This window comes from Eurytemora carolleeae, unplaced genomic scaffold (assembly GCF_000591075.1).
Source record: "Eurytemora carolleeae unplaced genomic scaffold, Eaff_2.0 scaffold588, whole genome shotgun sequence".
Classification (NCBI taxonomy): Eukaryota; Metazoa; Arthropoda; class Copepoda; order Calanoida; family Temoridae; genus Eurytemora; species Eurytemora carolleeae.
This window is the reverse complement of record NW_019396804.1, coordinates 100,850-125,128: the sequence shown is the minus strand read 5'-3', so window position 1 is coordinate 125,128 and position 24,279 is coordinate 100,850. Positions and strand designations below refer to the sequence as shown.

The 24,279-nt window shown below is 32.2% G+C and overlaps 3 protein-coding genes across 6 annotated transcripts in view; 1 reads left to right on the top strand and 2 right to left on the bottom strand.

The window, feature by feature from the left end:
* Positions 1 to 1,954, bottom strand: part of LOC111708844 (uncharacterized) — an 8,749-nt gene extending 6,795 nt beyond the window's left edge. The window contains exons 1-4 of the mRNA XM_023482346.1: positions 1,924 to 1,954; positions 1,640 to 1,679; positions 951 to 1,000; positions 494 to 549 (exon numbers count right to left, since the gene is read on the bottom strand). Of these exons, the coding sequence (XP_023338114.1) occupies positions 494 to 549; positions 951 to 1,000; positions 1,640 to 1,660 (127 nt within the window). The 5' untranslated portion in view covers positions 1,661 to 1,679; positions 1,924 to 1,954. The remainder of the gene's footprint in view (positions 1 to 493; positions 550 to 950; positions 1,001 to 1,639; positions 1,680 to 1,923) is intronic.
* A 560-nt stretch (positions 1,955 to 2,514) lies between these two features.
* Positions 2,515 to 3,769, bottom strand: LOC111708858 (HAUS augmin-like complex subunit 6; the record flags this gene model as incomplete). Its single annotated transcript, XM_023482362.1, is given in 3 exon segments — positions 2,515 to 2,601; positions 3,483 to 3,553; positions 3,666 to 3,769. Coding segments are annotated over 3 exon segments (225 nt in total), but the record flags the coding sequence as incomplete, so codon positions are not given.
* Positions 3,770 to 4,826: 1,057 nt separating this feature from the next.
* Positions 4,827 to 16,150, top strand: LOC111708853 (polyadenylate-binding protein RBP47). 4 transcript variants are annotated; one of them, XM_023482357.1, is made up of 15 exons: positions 4,827 to 4,999; positions 5,895 to 5,939; positions 6,361 to 6,426; positions 7,012 to 7,076; positions 7,347 to 7,428; positions 8,194 to 8,256; positions 9,193 to 9,239; positions 9,940 to 10,018; positions 11,039 to 11,186; positions 11,524 to 11,829; positions 12,712 to 12,766; positions 14,164 to 14,252; positions 14,696 to 14,868; positions 14,979 to 15,136; positions 15,447 to 16,150. In XM_023482357.1, the coding sequence occupies exons 1-12, from the start codon at positions 4,925 to 4,927 to the stop codon at positions 14,225 to 14,227; spliced, it is 1,095 nt and encodes a 364-aa protein (XP_023338125.1). In that variant the 5' UTR covers positions 4,827 to 4,924; the 3' UTR covers positions 14,228 to 14,252; positions 14,696 to 14,868; positions 14,979 to 15,136; positions 15,447 to 16,150. The 4 variants fall into 4 exon arrangements, with proteins under 4 accessions (XP_023338125.1, XP_023338124.1, XP_023338122.1 ...); XM_023482356.1 differs by having other exon boundaries at positions 14,696 to 14,861; positions 14,979 to 16,150; XM_023482354.1 differs by having other exon boundaries at positions 14,979 to 16,150.
* The last annotated feature ends 8,129 nt before the right edge of the window (positions 16,151 to 24,279 follow it).

Genomic DNA, 24,279 nt, shown 5'->3' with positions numbered 1-24,279 from the left:
CGTGAAACAAAATCAAGAAATCCGCAATTCGTATAGGGGAAATTCTCCACTCTTCTAAAACACGTTACACTGAGAGGAACTCAATGGCGGGATTAATTATGATACTCAACCAGTACTTTTGTAGATAAGTACTTCAGACCAAATTCCTTACTAAAAATTACTTATACCAAAAGTTACTTGGACAAAATGTTACTTACTCCTTTCTTAAAGTTAGTTAAACCAATTCTGTAGTTTTAGACCAATTTACTTACTAAAAGTTACTTAGACCAAATGTTACTTAGACCAAATGTTACTTAGACCAAAAGTTACTTAGACGAAATGTTACTTAGACCAAAAGTTACTTAGACCAAATGTTACTTAGACCAAATGTTACTAGACCAAATGTTACTAGACCAAATGTTATTAGACGAAAGTGTACTAGACAAAATGTTACTGAGCCGTTTGTTCAGTTTGTCCAGTTTGTCCAATTTGTCCAGTTTGTCCGGAGAGTTACCTGACTTTTTGTGATCATCCTGATTTTTCTGAAGTAAGAGAGTACAATTAGCTTTCCTATAAACAGGTATTAATATTAACTGAAGCTGCCACTACACTTCTACTTTAAAGAGAAGTAATTTCATTTATTTAGAGTTGTATAGTTGATTCACAACAGTATCTTATTCACCTTGGCCTCAGTAAAAATGACCGAGCTATTCTAGTTTTTCCACCTGTAAAACAAAAATGATGATCTTCAATTGGGGTTTGCTTATATAAGTAATGGCGGGTCCATGCACCTGAGTCAATTAATAAAATTCATATCTTTTCAAGGCAGAAAAATGTGATATCTCTCTTATTCTGATATGGTACCGTTGTGAATCAGATGAGTAACTCTTTTACCGGATGGTAACTTAAAATTTCATTAACAGACCCTTTAACTTCTATACTTTGATTGGCAGTTGATAATATTATGATGCCTTAATTGTTTTGAATTTTGTTTCTGCTTCGGTAGAAGAAAGATGTCCTCCTGGAGCCAAACAATAAAGTAATGGGTTAAAACTTATTAATTCTCGGAACATTTTTAGCCCCTTCAACAAGTAATCTAGTTTTTACAGAACCAGAGAGAACTATATTTTCTAGATACGTAACCCCAAAAAGGATCTATATGTCACACACCCCCCCCCACCCCTTGAAAAAGGTATGAAAAATAAAGGTATGAAGTTGCTATTCATTGCTGTTCAAAATTCATACCCATAATATTACATGCCAGCTCATTTAAGAAAATTGGACTGCTAACTTTCAAATCAAATCATTCTTTTTGGGACGTCCTACAGTCTACACCCACACCCCAAAATTGAAGTGACTATACTAAAACTCAAAAGTTTTGTCTTGGTCAATAATAACATGTGACACGTGTTTAAGTCTCCATTTTTCAAGGGCTTTTAAAAAAGTTTCTGAAGCTTAAACAAGAATTTATGGGCTGAGCTATTTATAAAATGCCATATTGAAATTCATTCTTAATTTCTTAAACAATACTTCTCCCTTAATTTATTTATCTACTGAATTACTGGACGATATTTGGGTTTGGTTAATTTAAAAAATTTAAACTACTCTGACACAAAAATTTTCTACCACATTTTTCTTTCCAATCCATTATTTAGAATTCCTTGTGACACAACAGTTTCATCACCAATCTCGAGAATTTACTGAAAACAACATTATTTGATCATTAAAATCTTTAGTACTGTGCCCGTGGATTTTTCATTTACATTTTCGCAGATTTGCTAAAACTAAAATTTTTCTAGTTGATGTTGCATGAAAAACGCAATGTAGGAAAATACCTTTTTTGTTTGTTTTTGATTCCTGGTGTCCACAATTTAAGATGTGATTTATGCAAAATATCAATCAGTAAGCTATTCATTTCGTTACTTGTATTTTTTTTAGTTTTACCTGATAAAAGTTATGAACTTTCTTCCTCCTGGTGACTAAAAATATCAATGAAAAATTAAAAAATTATCAGGTTATGCAATATTTATAGTAAATGTTTATATTTGTTACAACTCACAGGAGTATAAATATTTTTTCTTATCAATACTTTGCTTGTCTGTTGGTTTATTTCTTATCAATACTTTGCTTGTCTGTTGGTTTATTTCTTATCAATACTTTGCTTGTCTGTTTTATTTGCTTGTATCCAAAAAACGTCAAAAGGGCAGAACCGTTACGTTCAAAATTTGTTTAAGGAACCTCACATGACCCGGGGAAGATTTATTTTTTGTTATCTGGGCTACAGATGTAAAACTTGCTTATTTGATAAGCCCATGAAATATGCCGCATGTTGATTTTTGTAATTTCATCTCTAAGGGCAAAAACAACCCAATTGGGATAGTTTTAAGGATTTTCATCATTTCACCGTTTCATAATTCAGTGTTATAATGCAGATTTTTTTTCGCTAAATGTATCTAAATTATTTTTAATTTTTATTATCGATTCCTTTCAGATGCCTGCAAGAAGAATCTGCACATTAAATTTTAAAAGCGGCACCTGTTTCTTGTCTAGAGGAGGCCAGCAGTCTCTAAACTCAGATTTACTCCTCTCAAGGTTTAATAGAGATAATAGGAAGTGGGTCACCTAGATATAGAGAGATTATCAACAGTCTAACCCTTTAAATGCACAGAAACATACTCAATTCACTCTTACTCTGAAAATTCGAAACAAAAACATACTTTTGTCACTCTTCATGCAGTCTTTCTCCGAAAATATGAAAGCATTCTAAAAATTGGTTTTTTTTTAAATTCATTCTTAAGCCAATATAAATATTTATTGGCATTTATTTGCTTAAGATTTAAACTAAAGTTTGTTTAATTTCTTAATTTCTCTCAGTAATTTAGTAAATGTATTTTAGTACTATATTCATTTGGTATCAGAAAATATGAAATGTATGTATGTTTAAATTCTGTTTGTCATTCTTGCAGTGATAAACACTGAACTAAAACTTTAAGCTGCAAAAAACATATCTTTGCGAAAGAAGGCTATCAGAGCGGTTAGTAATAGTACTTTCGAGGCACATTTAAATCCATTAATTTCAGAACTGAAAGTTCTTAGTGCCAAACACTCAAAACAACCTACCCTGGTTAGGCGGGTTCAATCTGCATAGTAAATTGTGATTGTTTATTCGTAATATCTCATGCTTTGTAGTTGAATAAAAACATGGACATAATAAAAATATGAAATATGAACCAGAAAACTCTGAATTAGGAAGACGGCTTTTTGGCAATTCTGAAGTGCATTTGATATAATTACAAAGTCAATAGTTTTACTAAATACTTATTAAATCATTAAGTGAAATGGATCAATTAACACTGCACAATTGCTGTGTCCCGTACTGATTGGTCTTGAGTCTAAAAGTCGTCTTCCTATTTCTGGTTATCAATGTAAATTCTTACAGTAAGACTGAACATTATTAGTGCAACATAATATGCATCACCACAAAATATATTTCTAATTTTCACCTGTTGAAATCCTTTCGGATTTGAATACTCAAACATATCTGGTTTCAGAGTAATCTCCTTTTCTTCAAACCCTGGATTGCATTTATAATTTAAGTTTAGGTTATAGTGTATAGAGTGATGATGTACGCTAATCCCAAGGCTAAATTTAACGTTGACAAAAACAATTAAATGAATAATTTTTACCTAATAACTTCAAGTTCGTGTAGAAAATGGTTTCATCTCCAGAATTACCAGCACGAAGAGATGACATGTTGTGATCGATCTGAAATATAAAAAATCAAATTCTAGAAAAAATATTGTATTTCATCTGAAATTTTAATTATAATTAGAATTACATAGTATTTATTTGTAAATAATGAATGTCCAAGCTCATCAGTTTTTAAAATCGTTAAATAGTAATAGCTACCGACCAGCTTTTAAAAAATTATTTATTGGCGGGTTTGTTTTCATTTATAAAGTGCGCTGAATACCGCGGTTTTATCTTAAAATTTTGCGAAGTCGTCTTTGATGGCCGTAACAGCAAAATTATTTACTTATTAGTAAAGAAAAAGTTTTACAAGTCGAGAGCAAAAATTCAATTCTGTGAATTAAATTGAATTAAAAAGTTACTAAAATTTCATTGGAAACAAAGCCAGAATTAAGAAAAACATAAGGCAAGGGAAAATATTAAAAGTTATGATGAATCTTTGAAACTTTCAGTGATAATAAATTTCACAAATTTAATTAAATCTTTTACTAAGTTGTTTTTTATTTTATGATGATTTTAATATAATTTTGAATGTTTTTCTGACATTTAAATTAAATGTTGTATCAACCCCTTTCATCATAGCCTACTTTTCCATGCTACGTCAACCGTCCTACCTACCTCCAATCAGCTGACTAAAATTAACTAAAAAATGTCTATATAGGTCTAACGAACAATAGCCTGCTAGACCTTAAGATATTTGAAATTTACCACGGCAAATACTTTGTAACTTTGTTACTACATTTAATAAAATGTTTAATTAATTGTAAAAGGTTAAATTCTTTTAGGAACTTTTTATGTTGTCTTGCAAGTTTAAAATGAAGTTTTAAGTTGTTTATCATTCATGATCATCTATATTTTGCTCTATTTTAACGAAGTAATATTAAGTTGTGGTTTTGACGCATTATAGTTCAGATAACATGACAGCATTGCCTTGAAAAACAGGGCTTTCTAGAATCAGGTCAAAAAAAATAAAATAAAATTATTTTTTTTTTAACAATTATTTTTGAAATAAAAAGTTTTTTCTTTAAAATAAATAATGAAAAGATTTAACCCCTGTTATTCACACGAGAATCCGCGCTCTCAAACTTTTTATTTGACACGCATGCGCTTCACTTCAATACTGTATTTAACATTAAACTTTTCAGTCTTTCAAAATTTTAAATATCGTATATTAAGTTAATTAAATTTAATTAAAATGACTGTGGGTGGCAGAGTTGGTGCATTATGGATCGGGGGCTTAGAGCCGTATATGGATGAGAACTTTTTACAGGTCGGATTATGTTTAAATCGACGATTAACTTTCTCCACGTTTAGTTCCAGGAGTTCCTGTGCTTCTTGGTTTCAACTTCATTCAAAAATTGAACTTTAAAACTCGTATTATCAGATGATGAGATCATATCAAAGAATTTAATTCTTGTGAACTTATTTCTTATCCTAAATAATCATTCTCTGATCGGAAATGATGAGAATGTGGTCCAATAATCGTTATATATGTCGGACCCATTCTTAAATCTTAGAAGATTGCAGATATTCTGAAGAATTTAGAATAAGTGTCAATTTGACTCTAAACCGTCAGGATGAAGCTCAAACGTATCTTAACGATCAGATGTAGGCCAAGAGCTCTAAAAGAAACTTTTTTTTCTAATCTTTAACGATGATATATAGGTCAAGAGCTCAAAAATAAGTTTATTTTTTTTCTATCTTTAACGATGATTTGTAGGTCAAGAGCTTAAAAAAAAACATTTATTTCTAATCTATAACGATGATATATAGGTCAAGAGCTCAAAAATAAACTTATTTTGGGTCCGTCCTAGTATACGATTTTTGGACCTCCGAATACTCCCCTGCTTATTGACGTCTTAAATAATTAGCTAAAGAATGATTATCAAGAACTGCTAGGAGAAACCTTAACACTTGTTTTTTATTCTCTGAGGATTTGTTAATTGCAAAATTCAGAAGCTGAATGCCAACTTACTAAAATTGAAAGCTGCATACATCAACCAAAGAAGTTTTCTTATAATCTCTTTCCAACCAAAGAAGTTTTACTTATAATCTCTTTCCAACCAAAGAAGTTTTACTTATAATCTCTTTCCAACCAAAGAAGAAACTAAAGTTAGTTTATAAATATTGTTTATTAGCTGATTTTTTTAATTTGAATTATTTAGGGCGCCATGAGCCTGATGGGCGAGCCTAATGTTGTTTCTATCAAGGTGAGGTTTTTAAAGGGACTGTTCCATTAATTTCAAGCGTCCCTTCATTTCCAGATTGGCATGTTTTAATCACAATGGTACAATTTAAGCTTGTGTGTTCAAGATTGATGGCCAATTTCTTATTCATTTAACCATAGGTACAACTATAGGTCGTATCTATCTATCTACACTGCTCTGGTAGAGCGTAACCATAGTGTGACTATGGTTCTACCTGTGGTAGAGCGTCTAAGAAATTGGCCATGAGTAAATTATCTGTATTCTTGTTGAAAAAAAAATGCTCTTCACACATCTGCCAACTGGAGGGAATTAAAAAAATACGCCCCTGGATTATGCCCATGCCACTTAATAAAGATATTATTTCGTTAATGCCCGAAAAGAACTTTGCAGCATAGAGTATCTGTTTTAACCAATGTTTGTTCAGGTGATGAGTAACAAATTTACTGGAGAACCAGCTGGATATGGTTTTGTTAACTTTGACAGTGATCAGGGAAATATCTTTTTAAAACAAATAATAAATCTTTTCTTTAAAAAATAGTTATTTCCTTTTTGTTTTTTATTGTTTCCTAATCTAATCTCAGATTATTTACTACCGACGAGGTTATAGTGTATAGAGTGATGATGTACGCTAATCCTTTACTAATTGTACAGGTCATGAACTATACCGAAAGTGTACTGCATGTTTGTTTATTATAAGTTGATTCTGGCCTAACCTATAGTACAGAGCGCTTCAACGCCAAAATAAACCCATAATACTCGAAAAACCTAACATTTTCTGCAAGAAAAAATTTATATAAGCCTTTTTCAATTTTACGAAATGATATATTCTTCTTAATATTTCTTATTAGTCCAAAAAACATAATTTAGACTGATTAACGGTCTAATATGATATGGGACACCCTGTATATCAATATTATTAAACAGTTGTAAGTGTACAGTTCAGCTAACTGAGCACACAGGTAGAGAACTATTCATTGAAAACTTTTTGTCATTAACTTAAACATTTTCCAAATTAAAAATTGAAGATATTAATCTGCAAGCTTGCTTACATTTTATTATTGATATTTGAAAACAGACGGCAATTGTGGCGATGCATCGTCTGGGTGGGAAGATTATTCCTAACAGTAATCCACCAATCAGGTGTCTAAATTATTAAATAGAATATATATGAAGTAAATGTATATTGTCATTTGGAAGATTTTTTGAAAATTCTTTTAATTCGTTTCTTTCACAAAATTTTGACCATTTTTCAAAGTTATAATAATAGAAAACAGCACTAAAAAGGTTTAGTCAACGTCTTCCTCACAGAATTTATATTTTTTACACAAATAATAAAGAAAATTATGAACAAATAAGTTGCTAAATTTGTTTCGAGAAGCTTCCAGTAGTTAACATAATTTAATTTTGCAGGTTTAAGCTAAACCATAATAGTACTCGGCTACAGCAGGGAGAAGTGGATACCAGCATCTGGGTTGGGGACCTCACCCCAGAGGTAATCAACCATTCACTATCAGTGGCGCAACTAGGGGGGGGGGGCAAACAGTGTTTCGCCCCCTTCAAGCATATTTCGCCCCCCCCCCCCCCTCACTTGACTCCAGTATGATAATTATTGTGGAGTGTGGACCATCTTTTATAAAATTTAGTCAAGTTAGAAAAAATACCAAAATCTTTCTAATAGAAATTCTAACCTGTTTCTTGTTTCGAGTTTAAGAATTTCAGTCATTTTTAATTTATAACTCATAAGTATTACAATGACTAAGAAATACATGAAAAGCCACTAGAAGGCAGGTATTTTTTGGCGCTTGTTTAAATAATTTTCTATTGTTATTTATTTTAAAGCTGTTGGAAGTATATTTTTTTTAAACATAAGAACAAGCCATGGATATTATAAGAATCTGATATATCCTGAAAACCTCACTTTTTTGAACAAAATTTTCAGCCCCTCAAAATTTAATTTCCCCCCCCCCCCCCTCACATAAGTGCTAGTTGCTCCACTGTTTACTATCATCTTACCCTATTCAATCATCCACGAGCGTGAATAGGGGAGGTTATTACTAGAAGTAAGTACCCCTCCTAGAATTGATTTAGAAATGATACACTAAAAAGTTCAGGTTTGTTTGTAATAAATTATCAAAAAATAATTTTCTGAACGTTACATAAAAAAAATCAAATAAATTGATGGGATACGACGTACGGAGGCTTTAGGCTTGATTTCAAAATCAAATAATAAAATGTCCTAATTTAATCTATATTTTAGGTCGATGACTATGCCCTATACAGGTTTTTCATCGGTCGATATACATCAGTTCGATGCGCCAAGGTAATCTATATTTTAAAATCTTATCTTTATATAAACTTAGCTTATCTGAGCTGAAAACTTTAGAACAGTGGATATCAAGATTAATGCTTAAACTCCTGGTTTTACTAAACCCAAGATTATTTAAAACGCATTCGATATCCAAGAAAGAAGTTAAAAATTTAACCAATCAACGTGTCATGTTCAGATGTACTCTTTAACTTTTGAAAAACCGGTTTTGATTTCTGGTGTTGATGGTGTCATATCAATTGAACTAAACATCGATTGAACAAACGTAAGTTTTGGATTGATGTTTATTAAGACTGACGTTCAAAATGACAATAATCCTTAAGTATATTTTTTAACAATTTCATATTAACATGATTAAATTTATATTTGTTTAGATGCTCTTAAAGCCGGCGTGTGAACAGCTGACTTTAATTCAATCAGATGTTAGTCCAATCGATATAGCATCATCTCTGTATTTATCAAACGTAACTTTTATACAGTAGAAATATCCAAAAAGAGGATTCTAAGAAGAAAATCAAAAGTGTGTACATTGAATAATCAGATTAAGCGATCGGGATGAAGGATATCTCATTCTAAAGTTTGCAGCTCTGTTTGTTTTTTGTTTGTATGTTCGTATCCAATAAACGTCAAAACGGTTGAATCGATTGGGCCCAAAATCGTTGTTGACCTCACGTGACTCCTGGTTTATGAATGATCAAATTTTCACAAATTTGGCTTTTAACAATTTAAAAAAAATTTAAATCCACGAAATAAAATTATAATCTGCGAAATTTTTGTTATTTGATGATTTAACTGATAAATTGATAATTCACTGATTAATTTATTACTTTTTTGGTATGTTAAATTACTGACGTATTGGTGGAATTTTGGATGCTGGATTGAAATACTTTGATTGATTGATTGATATATATTGATTGATTGATTGATTAGGTTGTTCTGGATGAGACAGGCTTCAGCAAGGGATACGGTTTTGTCAGGTAATGAAAATATATTAAATGTGTTTAAGGCGCATCTTTTGAAACCCATATTTAAAAGTTCTGAAAAAAAAATTTAATAAATTACTGAAGGAGTTCTGATTTTTCAATGTCGTTCTGTTATTAACGTTGCTTATAAGTTGATGTTAAAATGTTTCTTGTTAAAATAAATCTATCTATTATGTCTATCCATCCATATATATACAAGGTTACTCAAAAAGGATGCAACTTCAAAGACGTTTGTACGGAATTTATACTGTCTGTTTCCTTCAAGGAGTATAGAATAGAAGGGAGATATAATTGACGCGGCCCGCTCTACCATATGATTATGCATGCTTTGCTGACGGTACTTTTGTATAAGAAATATTCAGAATAGGTTATTGTATACGCGGTAATTGAACATCAGACAAATATTTCTTATTCAAATGAAGTAACGGCTGTAAAGCATGTGTTATCATATAATAGGGCGGGCCGCGTTATTTGTATCTCCCTTCTATTCCATACTCATTGGTTCCTTATATTCACGACTCCCGGCAACTAAAAACTTTTTTCTTTCTTTGCCAATTTTTATATACGCTATTAGATTACTATATCTAACCTTAGATCGTCACATAGTTTTTGGTCGTCTTTATAGTCTCATCCTTTGTGGGTAACCCTGTACATCTATCTATCAATCTTGTCTATCCAAAATGCCAATATCTAGGTTTGGACTTGAGCATGAGCAGCAACATGCCCTTAGTAATATGACCGGAGAACTAGGACTTGGAAGTAAACCAATAAAGGTATCATGCTCAGAATGTCGGTGACATGCTCAGAATGTTATATGCACAAATGTAAATTTCAACAGTTAACTGGGGTGTATATTTTAAAAATATATTTTTTTCTCAAGTTAGGTTTGTCATATAAAAACACAAATAATTACAGGGGTTTAATTCAGGAAGGAATATAAACAACTTTTTGGGTGAACAGTATGAAGGATAAAAAATAACTTGCCTTTTCATGTGTAATTCTGGTTTTTTTTAATATCTTCAAAAATCATATCCCCTCCTCAGTTCTTAAATCCTCCGGAAATGGGGGGGGGGATATGTAAGCTAATTTTTTTTCACTCTTGAAATTTTTCCCAAAATTATTTTATTTTTCCTTGAAATAATTTTGTCTCGCCAATTCAACAAATAAACCTTAAAATCAGTTCTTAGAATCCTTTTAATTTTCATGCGGATCCGGATCCTGGATCCGCACTGGAAAAAAAATTGTTCCTGATCCGGACCCAGGTCATTTCTTAAAGATTTACTGAATTTTTTTAACAAAAAAATAATTTTCAAATTTTTGGTTTTATTTTTTTGCTTATTTTTAACCTAAAACTTGATGAACCATTCAGAAATGAGGAAACTTAAAATCACTCTTTTTTTTCTAAAATTCAGATTTGGGTTTTAGGAGTAAAAAAGTTTTTGGTTGATATTTTACCCCTTGGATCCGGATCCGTGGATTCGCATGTTTTTGCGGATCTAGATCCAGGAAGCCAAAATCTTGCGGATCCAACGGATCCGAATCCTAAGTCCTGCTCAAAATCATACCTGACACTTGACACACACAAAAATATATTATAAAGAAAAGCAATCACCTTCTCTTTGAAAATTGGTCATTTTCATTTGTGGTTTCTCTGAACTTGAAAATTACGATATTTTCACATTATTGAGTATTCAAAGGTTTTAAGGGTGTCCTTTTGAATCGGGCATTCCTCTCTCTCAATGGTAGGTCGTTTGCTATTACATTTACCAGTCCCTTAACTATTCTCTATCCAGGTATCTATGGCTAACCAGAAAAACCGTGGAGATGGTATGGGAGGTGGAGTATCTCCGCCCTCGGCCACCTGGGGCGGAGTAACTGCCTGGCCTGGTCCCAGCACTTCACCTTGGCCCGGTCAATCCTCCGGTCCTCAACCTCTTACAGGTCATTTAAGAGATAACATACATTCCGCCATTTATTCCTTGTAAAACTAAAATTTCGCAAATCTTTTTTTAACGATAAATCTAAGTATAAGTATAATAAGTAAAATGGACAAATTTTCTAGACAAATTTTTATTCTGATCAATCATAAGTCTTCTACCGAAGTTTTGGTTTAAATTCTTTTAATAAAGTTCTGTTCCGGAAAGGTTAAATACAGCGACAATTCCCTTCAATAGACTTCTTTATTGAATCCGAATATATTTTTATCAATACATCAATTGGGGCGTTATTGTGCTTTCTCTATTTTGGAGAAGATTTTTACAAATTTGGTTTGGTTTAGATTTGTTCCAAGGAGGTGGCTGGACTGGTCTTACAGCAAGTCCCCTGTCAGGTGGACCTCTTAGCGGCGGTCTTAACGGTGGTCCTCTTAGCGGTGGCCCGCTGTCGGGCGGTCCGTTATCTGGCGGACCGCTGAGCGGCGGTATTAGCCTTAACGGTCTGGGAGGCGGTATTAATGGTGGATTGGGTGGGATTAACGGCGGTTTGGGCGGAATCAACGGAGGGTTGGGAGGTGCGTTGAGCGGAGGAATGCCGGGTCCGGGTTCTAGTCCTTCGCCTGCAGCTCCACCTACTGCCCCCTCACCAGGTGGGTCTTACCTTCTTTTTTTTTACAGGAGTCTTGAAAAATCTTCTCCCTTCCCCTCCCTTTGAAAATAAGGGGTTTCGGTTAAAATGACGTAAATACTATATTTAGATAGAAATTACTCATCTCGTTTAATTTGGATTTATTATATAAAAAAAGTTTTAATAATATTTAAATTTTTTAAGATGTATTTCTGTTACTATGATTAGAAAAAGAGTTGCATTTTAAGGGGGAAATAAAATGATTACGAAATATTCTTAATTTTTACTAAACTAGGCTTTGTGCCCTACCTGTTGACCTACCGTTGCTCTTCAAGCTCCCAGTTTTCTTTGTAAATCATATTTCGCGGAGATTTCTCTTTTTAAATTTGCACATTTTAGAATACTAGAAATTCAAGGCGCTTCGCGCCCTTCTTTCTAGCCTTAAATTTATTGTGAACATGTTCTCTTTGTGTACATCGTAAAACAAAACAAAAATAATTCGCGGATTTTCACAAAAAATTTCGCGGATTTTCAAAATTTTCAAAAATTTAATAACGATCGAATTTTGATGGAGACAAATATTTAAAATTTCAATCATTCATAAACCTTCCCTGGGGTCCCTAGATGTCCTACAAAAAATTTGGGCCCGATTGGTTCAGCCGTTTTGACGTTTATTGGATACAAACAGACAGACAGACAAACAAATAAACAAACAAACAGACAAGCCAAATTTATATATAGACAATAAAGAAAGAATATAATAAATTTCGACATTTTTTTCCGACACCATCCACAAACCTTTTTAGGGCTCATGTGAGTTGCTTCAAAAAATGTGGGACCTATCAGTTCAGCCGTTTTGACGTTTACTGGAAACAAGTTTATATATATATAGATTGTACTTTAGGTCCTGACTTCAATCCATACACTTTCCCTCAGTTCTATCAGCAGCAACTAGCACAGTAAGTTTTTTTTAATATTAATATCCGGAGTGGCCCAATTAGCATGGAAATTAAATGACAACTTTTATATCGTCTTGTTCCAAGCGGGATTATTTCTAAAACATTATTTGAAAGTATCACATTAAACACCGAAAAGTACTAGTCTCGAGATTTCCATAAATGTAGTCTACCATTCAAATGTTTAATATCTCAGTCAATTTTAAAGTACAAAGAAGTTATACAACATATTGGAAAGCTTACTAGACTTTCAATCTTTTTTTTGATGCACTTTAAATCAATTATCGAAAATCAAAGACGTATTTAAGTCGTTCCTCAATTCCCATGTTTATTGGGACACCCTGTAGTTTATATTTTAAATAGATTTTTGGCCATTTAAAAAGATTTCTTGACGCCGACAATTACTGAATTTAGTTGTTCATTTTTCAACTCGCTCTGAAAGTAGATAAGTGACAATATCGATCACTTCAAAAATCCGTGTTAAGGTTCTTTAATTGCGGATCCGTATCCTGGATCCAAATAGACTAATCCCAGAGCCCGCGATTTAAAAACTTCGGCTCGAATCGTAATTCCTTAACCCCGAGTTTAAGACCCAATCTTCGACCCAACTCCGAGAACAGCTTTTGTCTTGTGACTGACAGCTGCAAGATCTTCGGCTCGACTTAAGGATATAGGCCTAATGAAAATGAAAACGACCTTGGTTGGTTTTAGTAGAGAAAAGGGCTCAATGTTGACTGTTGAGTCTTGTTCTCATAAGAACCCGGAATGCGACAATTCCTACCATGAAAATCCGCCAAATAGAATATTAAACCGGTTTTTGAACTCAACTTTTTGTTGAGTATCAAAAATGAGGAGAAAACGCGTCAGGGGGGCCCGGGGTGTAACTTCAAAATATACAGGGTGAGTCTAAAAGACTGAGTGGTGTCTGGTGCAAAATTGCAACTCTCCTGTATGTTATTTTTTCCATATTTTTTGGAGTTTCATTTTTTTTGTACTCCCAAAAAAAATCGCTGAATTTTTTCTCTCAAAATCTGAAGTACTATTAAATTCTAAAATTTTGTAAATATTGAATAACAGAATCGCAGAAAATTCGCAAAATTGTTGTAAGAAAATTCTCAATTTTTAGTTCTGGTCTAATTTTTACGGAAAAGGTGCCTTTCGATGGCTTCTCATTTTTTTAGCTGAACAGCGTCTATATATCTTAAGAATATACTAATAAGAAAGGAACTAGAGGATTTAAAAACTGAAAATTGAGAATTTTTTATTATAATTTTTCAAATTGATAGAAATAATATATATACACAGTTTTGCTTTTCTGAACTTTTAATTTTAAGAGAAAAAAAAGTTTCGCGGATTTTACCATTAGAGTACACAAAGAAAATTATTTTATTTATATTTAGGCAACAACAGCAGCAGTATGCAGCAGCTTGGAATGCCTGGCAGGCTCAGCAGCAAAGGCTTTAAACCAGTCAGCAGCTGCTTATTTCAGGTAAAATTATTTTTAATTTCAGCTTGGGGAAAACAAAGATTTGTTCATTCACTTTTTAAATTTTCAATTATCCAGTGCTTCGAGACTAGCTAAACTACTTTTTTATTCATAAATTTTGGCCTCAAAATATAACCCACTTAATTACCCGTAACCCTCCATCTAAAAAAAGAGAAGCATATCCGATTCTCTTTGATAAAACCTTTAGCTAAGTAGCAATAAGTTAGATACCGTCGTCAGTAATTTTTTCGACTTTCTTTTTCATGTGACATAGGTCACTAGAGAAACCACAAAGAAAATCAATCAATTTTCAACTAGTACATAAAGATATCTCATCAATTCTTTGCCAGACATAAGTTACCGTTGTGAATCGGTCATGTCACTTTTTAAGCAGAGTTACTTGAAACAACGTCTACTATCCCTTTAACCTTCCCTAAATTGTTTAGTATACATAGAAGTCATCACTAACCGAACAGCTGTTGTTTGACCGGTCTCCACGTCTCCCTCTAACCAGGGGTCAAGCAAACCTTCCTCACACCAGGAAGTTAAATTTCAAGAAATTTTGAAGATTTAATTAAAAAGTTTTGTACATAATTGTTCCGGATTATTTGGGTGAAAAGTCTGATCATTTTATGATGAGGGTCCGTTGTCCCCCTTTTTTTGTGTTGTAGATAAAGCCTTTTATAGAAGGACTTTTCACCCCCCCCNAGTCAGCCCTGACTGCCAAAGTTAAAGAACAAGGACAATGCCAAAGTCGTGGCGTTGTATCGTAAAAAAAACTATACACAGTAAAAATGCATTATTGTATTGTAAAAAGTTTTTAAAAACTGTTATTTTGTGATATTTCTATAAATTAAAAAATACAGTAATAATCAAGTATGTTCAGTGTAAGGCATTTTTTAGGAAACTTCTAGAATTATGTCGCAACATATCTCAGAAATCTCGTGGGAAATCCGCAAAAATAATATTCTCCCGCCTTAATTGCGTACTTACACATTTGCTCATAAACTTCCAGTTAGGCCGGTTAACTTAGCGATCATATTATTTTTGTGGGTTTCCTCACATCTTGTTAATACATTATTCTTCAAGTTGGGCGGTTGGTCCGTTTTCAAATTTTAATTATCGCCTTTTAACAAAATGGCGCTAGTTTATTTTAACTGACGCAATTTTGAATATGGCGCCCTCTTGAAATTTTAGCACTGGCCCCCGCCCTGTCACGCCTGCTGATATTCGTGTGCTGGTTTGCAACTCTAGGCTGTTAAATAATTTTGTTGATAATTAAATATTCATTATATAGGATTGTTAAATATTATTAAATGTAATATTCGATTATTTAAACTTACGATTTAAATACTTGATAGATATTCATTCTGAGCATATATTGTACTAATATTCAAGCAGTCGGTGTGCACAGAGAACCTTAACAATTAATCTAGTTTCCCCTCATTTAATTCTCTGTAGTTAACACCCAGACTCAATGCAAATACAAAATTTATGTTAAATGTTTTTTTCTAAAATTTAAAAAATAACGTAAAATAAAACACTTTACACAAGGCCTGTGATACGAATGATAAGTGTAAAAACGCCCCGATTTTTGCATTGTATTTGTTCTTTTAATGTAATTTATATAAATGCTTGCTTATGTACGCGCGCGTGTGAGAACGCGCTCAGATATTATTTTGTTAGAGCGCGTCTCACGCCGTGCTTAAACTCTTTTTAACATGGAGAGATTAAACATTGTTTTATGTATTCAAAATTTATTACGAAGGGTGTGATGGGTTTGCCCCAACCCCCCCTTCCTTGGATAATGGTACCGCTTTATCGTCCAGTCAATATAGCTGGTGGGTAATGGTTATATAATATATATATATATCGTATATCAATAAATCATTTTCATTAAATATTATTTTTTTCAGTTTCTATTTATATTTATATCATGTTACTAATAGTAAGTAGTGTTCTCTTGACTTTGCAATATTTAAGCTTCCTGGACAAAATAATAAACACAGCCTGCGAAAAATTAACTTTTCGCTCGAATTACATGAATCCCAGTTTCCCGGAATTTTTTGAGCGCATATTTTTTTCAAGAGTATCAGGATCAATGTTCAAGTGCAATTAATGAAGTTAAGACTGATTTACTGTTAAAAAGTCGAATTTTTTCACAAAAAGCACTATCTCAGATCCGTTCAAAACCAAAAAATGCATGTAATATACATAATTTTAAGATCGTATGCAAAAAATCAGCCTCCTAGGACAACGCTAAGTTATATACACTGTTAAAATTTCCCGGAGAGGAATACGTGTTATGCCCCCCCCCTTTCCTAGATTTAATTTTAACTACAAAAAAGGTATTGCTTAAATCAAAGATTACAAATGAAATTCAACTAAAAAAAATCTCTAAATATTTTCCTTTTCATGTAAAAAAAGTTCAAAATTTTATTAACCACTTTATTAGTCATAATTAGTAAGCACTATTTATGATAATTAATAAATACTTCTCATGCCACTATGTCGAAATTCTAAAAGCAAATCTTTTATTTAAACTTGAATTAAAAGTTTTTAACCCCTCTTGTATTACACAGGCGAATTTGATGTATTGCGCATGCTTATTTCTGCATATCAAAGGCTCGGTCTGGCTAGCAAGTCTGTGAGGCTCGTGTCTGCATAGCGGAGGCTCATGGCGTCAGGGGGTTTCCTTCCTCGGTGTCGCCGTACACGATGTGTTACGTGCTCGTCGTGCATCCGGTTAAATTAGTTATTTTAAAACATTACAAAATAACTAAATGACATTTTTATCACAATACGCTTCTTGTTCAATATAATATACAAGGGGTTAACACAATAAGGATTTCTTCTCAAATTGTGTCTTACTTCCAAATTTTCAAATAATTATTGATCATTTTTAGAGATGTACCAAGGATACCCACAAAGGATGAGACTTTAATGACAACCTGAAACTGTATCAATATGACTGTCCGGTTGGGACTATATAGGGGGAAAATCCGTGAAAATTTGAGATTAAATAAATGCCGACTTTTTAAGTTCAGCGCTAAAATTGTTAACAGGAAAGAGGGCGCTTAGGGTTTTTATCTAACATTAATTCAATTTCCAGTTCCCACCATTTCACGCTATTCAATTAGTGTAATTCAGTGATTGAAGATGAATAGTTTGATACCTAGATATGATGGATTTAGCCGAAATAAGTGCTAATAATTGTTCACTAAATAATTAATATTTATCATATTACTGTAGAAGGAGCGGGGGAAGGCGGCCATGAGCCACCACTATTTCCCCTTCCGTACCACATATTATGATATTAGCTTTTTTCTCTTCCGGCAGCCATGAGCCACCACTATTTCCCCTTCCGTACCACCACATTTGACTCTTCCGGGCAAAACTACTTTTTAAATGGTATATTTAGGGCCTTCAAAGTGTGATTTTAAAAAATCCAGCTAAAATGTACACGTAAAGGGCTACAGAAAAACTTTAAAACACAAGTGAGTTTGAGCGGTAAACCAAAGACCGGGATTTTGCGGCACTTTAAAGTCTGCCCTGTCTTAAAAATTGATGAGACTTTTTACTTGGGTAAATATATATGCGATTGCTTAATCTGAATATCCACTGTGAACACTGTTGATTTCTGCTTAATACGCTCTTATCCCCTCCTATAAGCAGACTGAATCTATTTGATATATTGTAAGGATTTTCGGTCATCTTACAATTTCTTCCTTTTCGGATAACCCTGTATAGTGTAAAATAATATGCTGCATAAATTTAAGCTAATTTATTAAAAATAGCATGGAAGAAAAGGAGAAAATTAATTTTATGATAATCATTCCTCTTAGAGAGTAATCTAACTTTACAGACCACAGAGATATGGGGGGGGGGGAGGCGTATTTAAAGTGACTGTAAACAAAATTTCATGTGACCCTCCATTTGTAAAGTGGCATGTCCGATTTATAACGGTGCCCTTTAAACCTTTATCTGTGTTGCAATGAGAAAGATATTGTTGTTTTTTCTTAAAAAGTATTGAATTCTCATAATTACCTTGCAATTGCATATCTGAAGCATAAATGGGCAATTTTAGGAGAAATGACAGTTAAAAATTATCAACTTTTAGCCAGACAAATAAGGATTTCTCGTTCATCCTTAATCAGACAAAAGTTTAAAGGCTAGGTTTAAAGGGTATAACGCGGTATAAGGATTTATGGGCATCAATACTAGACTACAGAGTCTATATTTATAAATAAACATGAATATATTTACTATGCAATGCAAACTGTAGACTCTACATATATACATATATATTAGACTGTAGACTGCACATGTATATAAACTAGAATGTAGACTGCACATGATACGTATACAAACAAGACTGTATAGACTCTAAATGTATATAAACAAGACTGTAGACTCTACATCTATATATACTACTAGAATGTAGACTCTACATGTATATACACTAGACTGTAGACTGCACATGTATATAAACTAGACTGTAGACTCTACATGTAGATAAACTAGATTGTAGACTCTACATGTATATAAACAAGACTGTAGACTCTACATGTATATAAACTAGAATGTAGACTCTACATGTATATAAACTACACTGTAGACTCTGCATGTATGTATATACACCAGAATGTAGACTCTACATGTATATACACTAGACTGTAGACTCTACATGTATATATTCTAGACTGTAGGCTCTACAGTCTACATGTATATATACTAGAATGTAGACTCTACATGAATATATACTAGAATGTAGACTTTATGCATATTTATGAAAACTAAACAGTGGCAATGTAAACAAAACTGTAGACTCTACCTGTATAAATTATAGATTCTACGTTAATGTAAATTGAAGTGTAGACTCTACGCGTGTATTAAATCTAGAGGCTCTGAGGTTGGCTGTGTGTGATTTGAACTGATGAACAAGGAACCGGTGGATCAAGAATCAAAAACCAGTTTTAACACGCAACTCATAGAAACCGGTTCTAAGATTGAAGTGCCTCACCTCTAAACGTGAGCGGTTTTTACCGTAAAAAAAGCTCTTATCTCCCGAGGTGAGCGGTTTTAAGGGCGAGAAAGTGCTTCAGAACCCCAACTGTATAAAAGAGGGATGATTTAGTTGTTTTAATAAGATCAAAATTGTTTAAATATCTTCTGGCAAGCTAAACACGGTAATTCGAATATTTTCAATTTATCAATTATGATATCAAATATAAATTCCTAGTTAAAAACAAAACAAAGACAACAAAACAATGTAGGTGATTTCGCCCCCCCCCTCCCCCAGTATTTTATTTTTAAAAAAATGAAAATCAAATCAAAACATGCAAATAATGATGTTCATGGACAAATTTTTTTTTTCAGTCGTTTTGATCAAATTTTAGACTTGCAAAAAGCGTTTGACGATATATTTATTTGAACAATCTTAGACTTAACTAACAATTTTTTTTAATATTTTTGTACCGAGCGTATTTTTCAACGATCTAAAACTATGCACCATCTATTGAAATCTTGCCAATTGGTTAAATCTTTTAAAGTTTCAAAACACTTGTTTCCTACGAGATTTTTGCGCCAGAATGCGCATATTTTAGCCAATAATGATACTCATATTCATATTGAAATTCTAGGCTTTCAGGGCTGTTCGCGACCATCTCTTTTTCAATTGTGAACATTGTCTCCTAGTGTACATTGTAAAACAAACAAACAGACAAACAGACAGACATGCAAAGTATATATAGATAGCTACTGAATAATGTATAAATCAATCCAGGGGAAAAGAAACGATGTCTGATAGTTTGGCTCAAGGCAAATAAAACTGCATTCTATTCTCAAAATATTAACTTATTAAAGGGAGTGTTTGCAAATATTGAACAGAGATAAAAGTTAGATAAAACTCATTGAATTATGAGTCTGTCTCCCTAGAGTCATTTTTTTGGAGGATGAACTTAAAATTCATTAATTCATTAACAGTATTCATTAATTAATTAACAGTATTCATTAATTCATGAACAGTATTTATTAATTCATTAACAGTATTCATTAATTCATTTTACAGTATTAATTTATTCATTAGCAGTACTCATTAATTTAATAACAGTACTCATCAATTCATTAGCAGTATTATTAATCCAATAACAGTATTCATTAATTCATTGACAGTATTCATTAACAGTATTTATTAGTTCATTAACAGTATTCATTAATTCATTTTACAGTATTCATTAATTCATTAACAGTATTTATTAATTCATTAACAGTATTCATTAATTCATTTTACAGTATTCATTAATTCATTATCAGTATTATTAATCCATTAACAGTATTTATTAATCCATTCACATGTTTCATTAATCCATTATCTGTATTAATAATCCATTATCCTTATTATTAGTTCATTCAAAGTATTGATTAATCCATTAACAGTATTCATTAATCCATTATCTGTATTATTAATCCATTAACAGTATTCATTAATCCGTTATCTGTATTATTAATCCATTAACAGGATTTATTAATTCAATAATAGTATTTTTACTTCATAAATAGTATTATTACTTCATTGATAGTATTATTAATCCATTAATGGTATTATTAATCCATTAATAGTATTATTAATCCATTAACAGTATTCATTAATCTATTAATAGGATTAATTCATTAACAGTATTCATTAATCCATTAACAGGATTAATTCATTAATAGTATTCATTAATATATTAATAGGATTAATTCATTAACAGTATTCATTAATCCATTAATGGTATTATTAATTCATTAATAGTATTTATTAAATTATTAACGGTATACATGAATCCATTTACAGGATACATTAATCCAGTATCAGTATTCATTAATTCATTATAAGTATTCATTAATCCATTAAACAGTATTCATTAATTCATTAACAGTATTCATTAATCTTTTAATAGTATTATTAATCCATTAATGGTATTATTAATCCATTAAGAGTATTTATCAAATTATTAACAGTATTCATAAATCTATTAACAGTATTCATTAATCTATTAACAGTATACATTAATCCATTAATAGTATTAATCCATTAACAGGATTAATTTGTTAGAGTGAAACATCCTCTGAAGAAGAAAAATTAGTTTGTAGAAAGCATTAAACGTGTGGATTTAATATTTCGGTTCTTTACCCAGCTAGCTGTCACTTTTATTCGTAATTTGACCAATCAAATATAAAATATTCGCTATTTTTCTCATAAACCTTTTTGTCGGCAGACCACAGGCAGCCGTAGTACATTTGAATTTCCAAGCCGTGTCAACCTTTCCGGTCCCATTTTGTACTGTATCGCCCGGACAGTGGGTAATTAAAGCAGACACTCAATAGGACTAGCCGGTGCAAGGTTGACGCGGTCAGACTTTAGGTTGAATTTACTTTTACTGAAGGGTCAAAATTAAATTTAAAAGTACTAAAATACCATTCCATATGTCTAAGGATTGTTGAATTATGGACCGAACTGTGCAGTGGTTCATATTTTTCATATTTTTATTCAACTACAAAGCACGAGATAATACAAATAAAAAAATCACAATTTACTATGTAGTTTGGACCCGCCTAACCAGAGTAGGTTGTTTTAATTGGTTGGCCCACTATAAACGAATGAGAATTGNGAATATCTAAGTTGCAACAGTCAAAAGCTTTCTTAAGATCTAAAAAAATTCCCAGTGTAAATTCTGGTTGGGGTTTATTAAGATTTTCGTAAATTTTATTCATTAGGTGTAGTAAAGGTTGATTAGTATTATGTTGTGGTCTAAATCCATATTGATGTTGATAGAAAATCTCAAACTTGTTAAGATATTTAAACATTTGAGTCGCAGCTATTTTTTCAAGAAGTTTACTTAGCGCTGGTAGAATACTAATTGGTCTGTAGTTATTAAATTTATCTTTTTGTTCAGTGGTTAGATTCAAATTGAAGAATCGGAACGTATCTCGCCCTGATTAGTACATAGTACACATGGCTGGGTGTTTGTGTCAATGAAAGAAAACTTATGATCAATGAAAGATATAATTTAATCCCAAATTTTGCCAATTTTCAAATCTCACGAAGAAAAAAGAAATAAATTGTTTCTGCCGCACAATAGCAGCTTACGAAATGTTCCAGAAAGAAAATGGGGGGAGGGGGAGTTAAAAAATTGGACACGAATATTGCCGAAATTTATCCCCTTTCCCCTTTCAATCTACCAATTTATCTATCTATCTATCTATCTATCTATCTATCTATCTATCTATCTATCTATCTATCTATCTATCTATCTATCTATCTATCTTGTATAGAATCTAGAATAATGGCCGGATTTCCTATTGAATTTCCTAATTTCCTATTCTCAGTTCAAGTTTATTAAGCATTCGACCATACCTTCATGTATATATAATACGTCTAGTATATGTTCATTTGTTTAAAGGGACCGATGAAGTAATTTCATGCAACCCTTAAATGTCTGATTCACAACGGTACCCTTTGTAAATATTTGACCGAAAAGAAATAGTGAGAATAACATTGTAGCTTAAAATTGGAAATTTTTTAACTGTGAGTATCCTTAATAATAATCCATAGCATCGACAATGACAGATATATAAGGACACAAAGCTTTTTATCTTTTATAAATAGCTAATTTTCGGCCATTGAAATTTGACTTAATTATTATTTTAATTAATTAAGTCATTTTCAGGCCGACAGGCTTTGTTTATTAATTATGCAATCTCGTAATTAATTCAATTATTGTTTTAATTATGATTAAACTAGGTATAACTCCTCTATGTTTGATCTCCAAGCAGGAAAGATGATAGAAAATTGTCTTTACATTTTACATATATAGCAAAGGTGCTTTGTTTCATAGTTTTAAATAAACAGTACTCTTTTGCTCATATGTTTAAACGGTTTTCCGCTGAAATTGTATTTTCACCAAAACTCTAAGAAATATAAAATTTTCAGCAATTTAGTAGATCAATTCTAGAGAAGTTCATGAATGATAATTTGTTAGAATGTAATATATCTACCTGTTTTCACGGTATAAATAATAAGATAATCAAAGCCAGCGGTTTAGAAGCTTCGGCTCGACTCGTAATTCCTTAAACCTAACTTCAAGACCCAATCTTCGACCCAACTCTAACGACAGCTTGTGTCACGTGATTGACAGCTGCAAGATATTCTGCTCGACTTAAGGAGTTATGCCCAATGAAAATAAAACCGAACTTGATTGGTTTTAGTGGAGAAGAAGGCTCAATGTTGAGTCTTGTTCTCATAAAAACTGGGAATGCGCCAATTCCTACCATGAAAATCCGCCAAATAGAATATTAAACCGGTTTTTTGAATTCAACTCTGGGGAAAATAAGATGCAGCTTGAATCCGAAAGCTCAACCCGTAAATAAGGTCCAACGACAGCTTAGATCCGAGCCGTATTTCCACGAATTTTTTCAATCGCGGGCTCAGAGCTGAAAACTTTAGAATTTGATACCCTTAACACCGATCAATGTGATTTAAAGGCTGCAAGCTCTTAAGTAAAAATCGAAGAGAATTTTGCCAATTACTTTTTATAAACCAAAGCTAACAACAAGTGCTTTACAGGATTTACAGTGCAAATATGTACATGTAAAGGGCTACAGAAAATTGTAAGCTCGAGTTAGAGCGGTAAAATCAAGCCCAAGGCGTTGCCACACTTCAAAGTTGACCATGTCTTAAAACTTGATGAAAATTTGTATAAGCAGGTTGAATCTATGTGCGATCGTTTAATCTGAATATCCTCTGTAAACACTGTTGATTTCTGCTTAATATCACTTATTTGGATAATTTCATGAGAAACTAAGTAGCCTATTATTAGCTATTCATAAGTATGAGTCTTATTTTTCAAAGATCTGGCCAAAGAAAAATAAATTTATGGTTTAAAATACCAGCGCAAAGGATTTTTTTCAGTGACAACAGCCTAAAAAATCAAAGATTATAATTTTTCAATGACATTATGTTTCAGCCTGCATTGTATAAAAAATT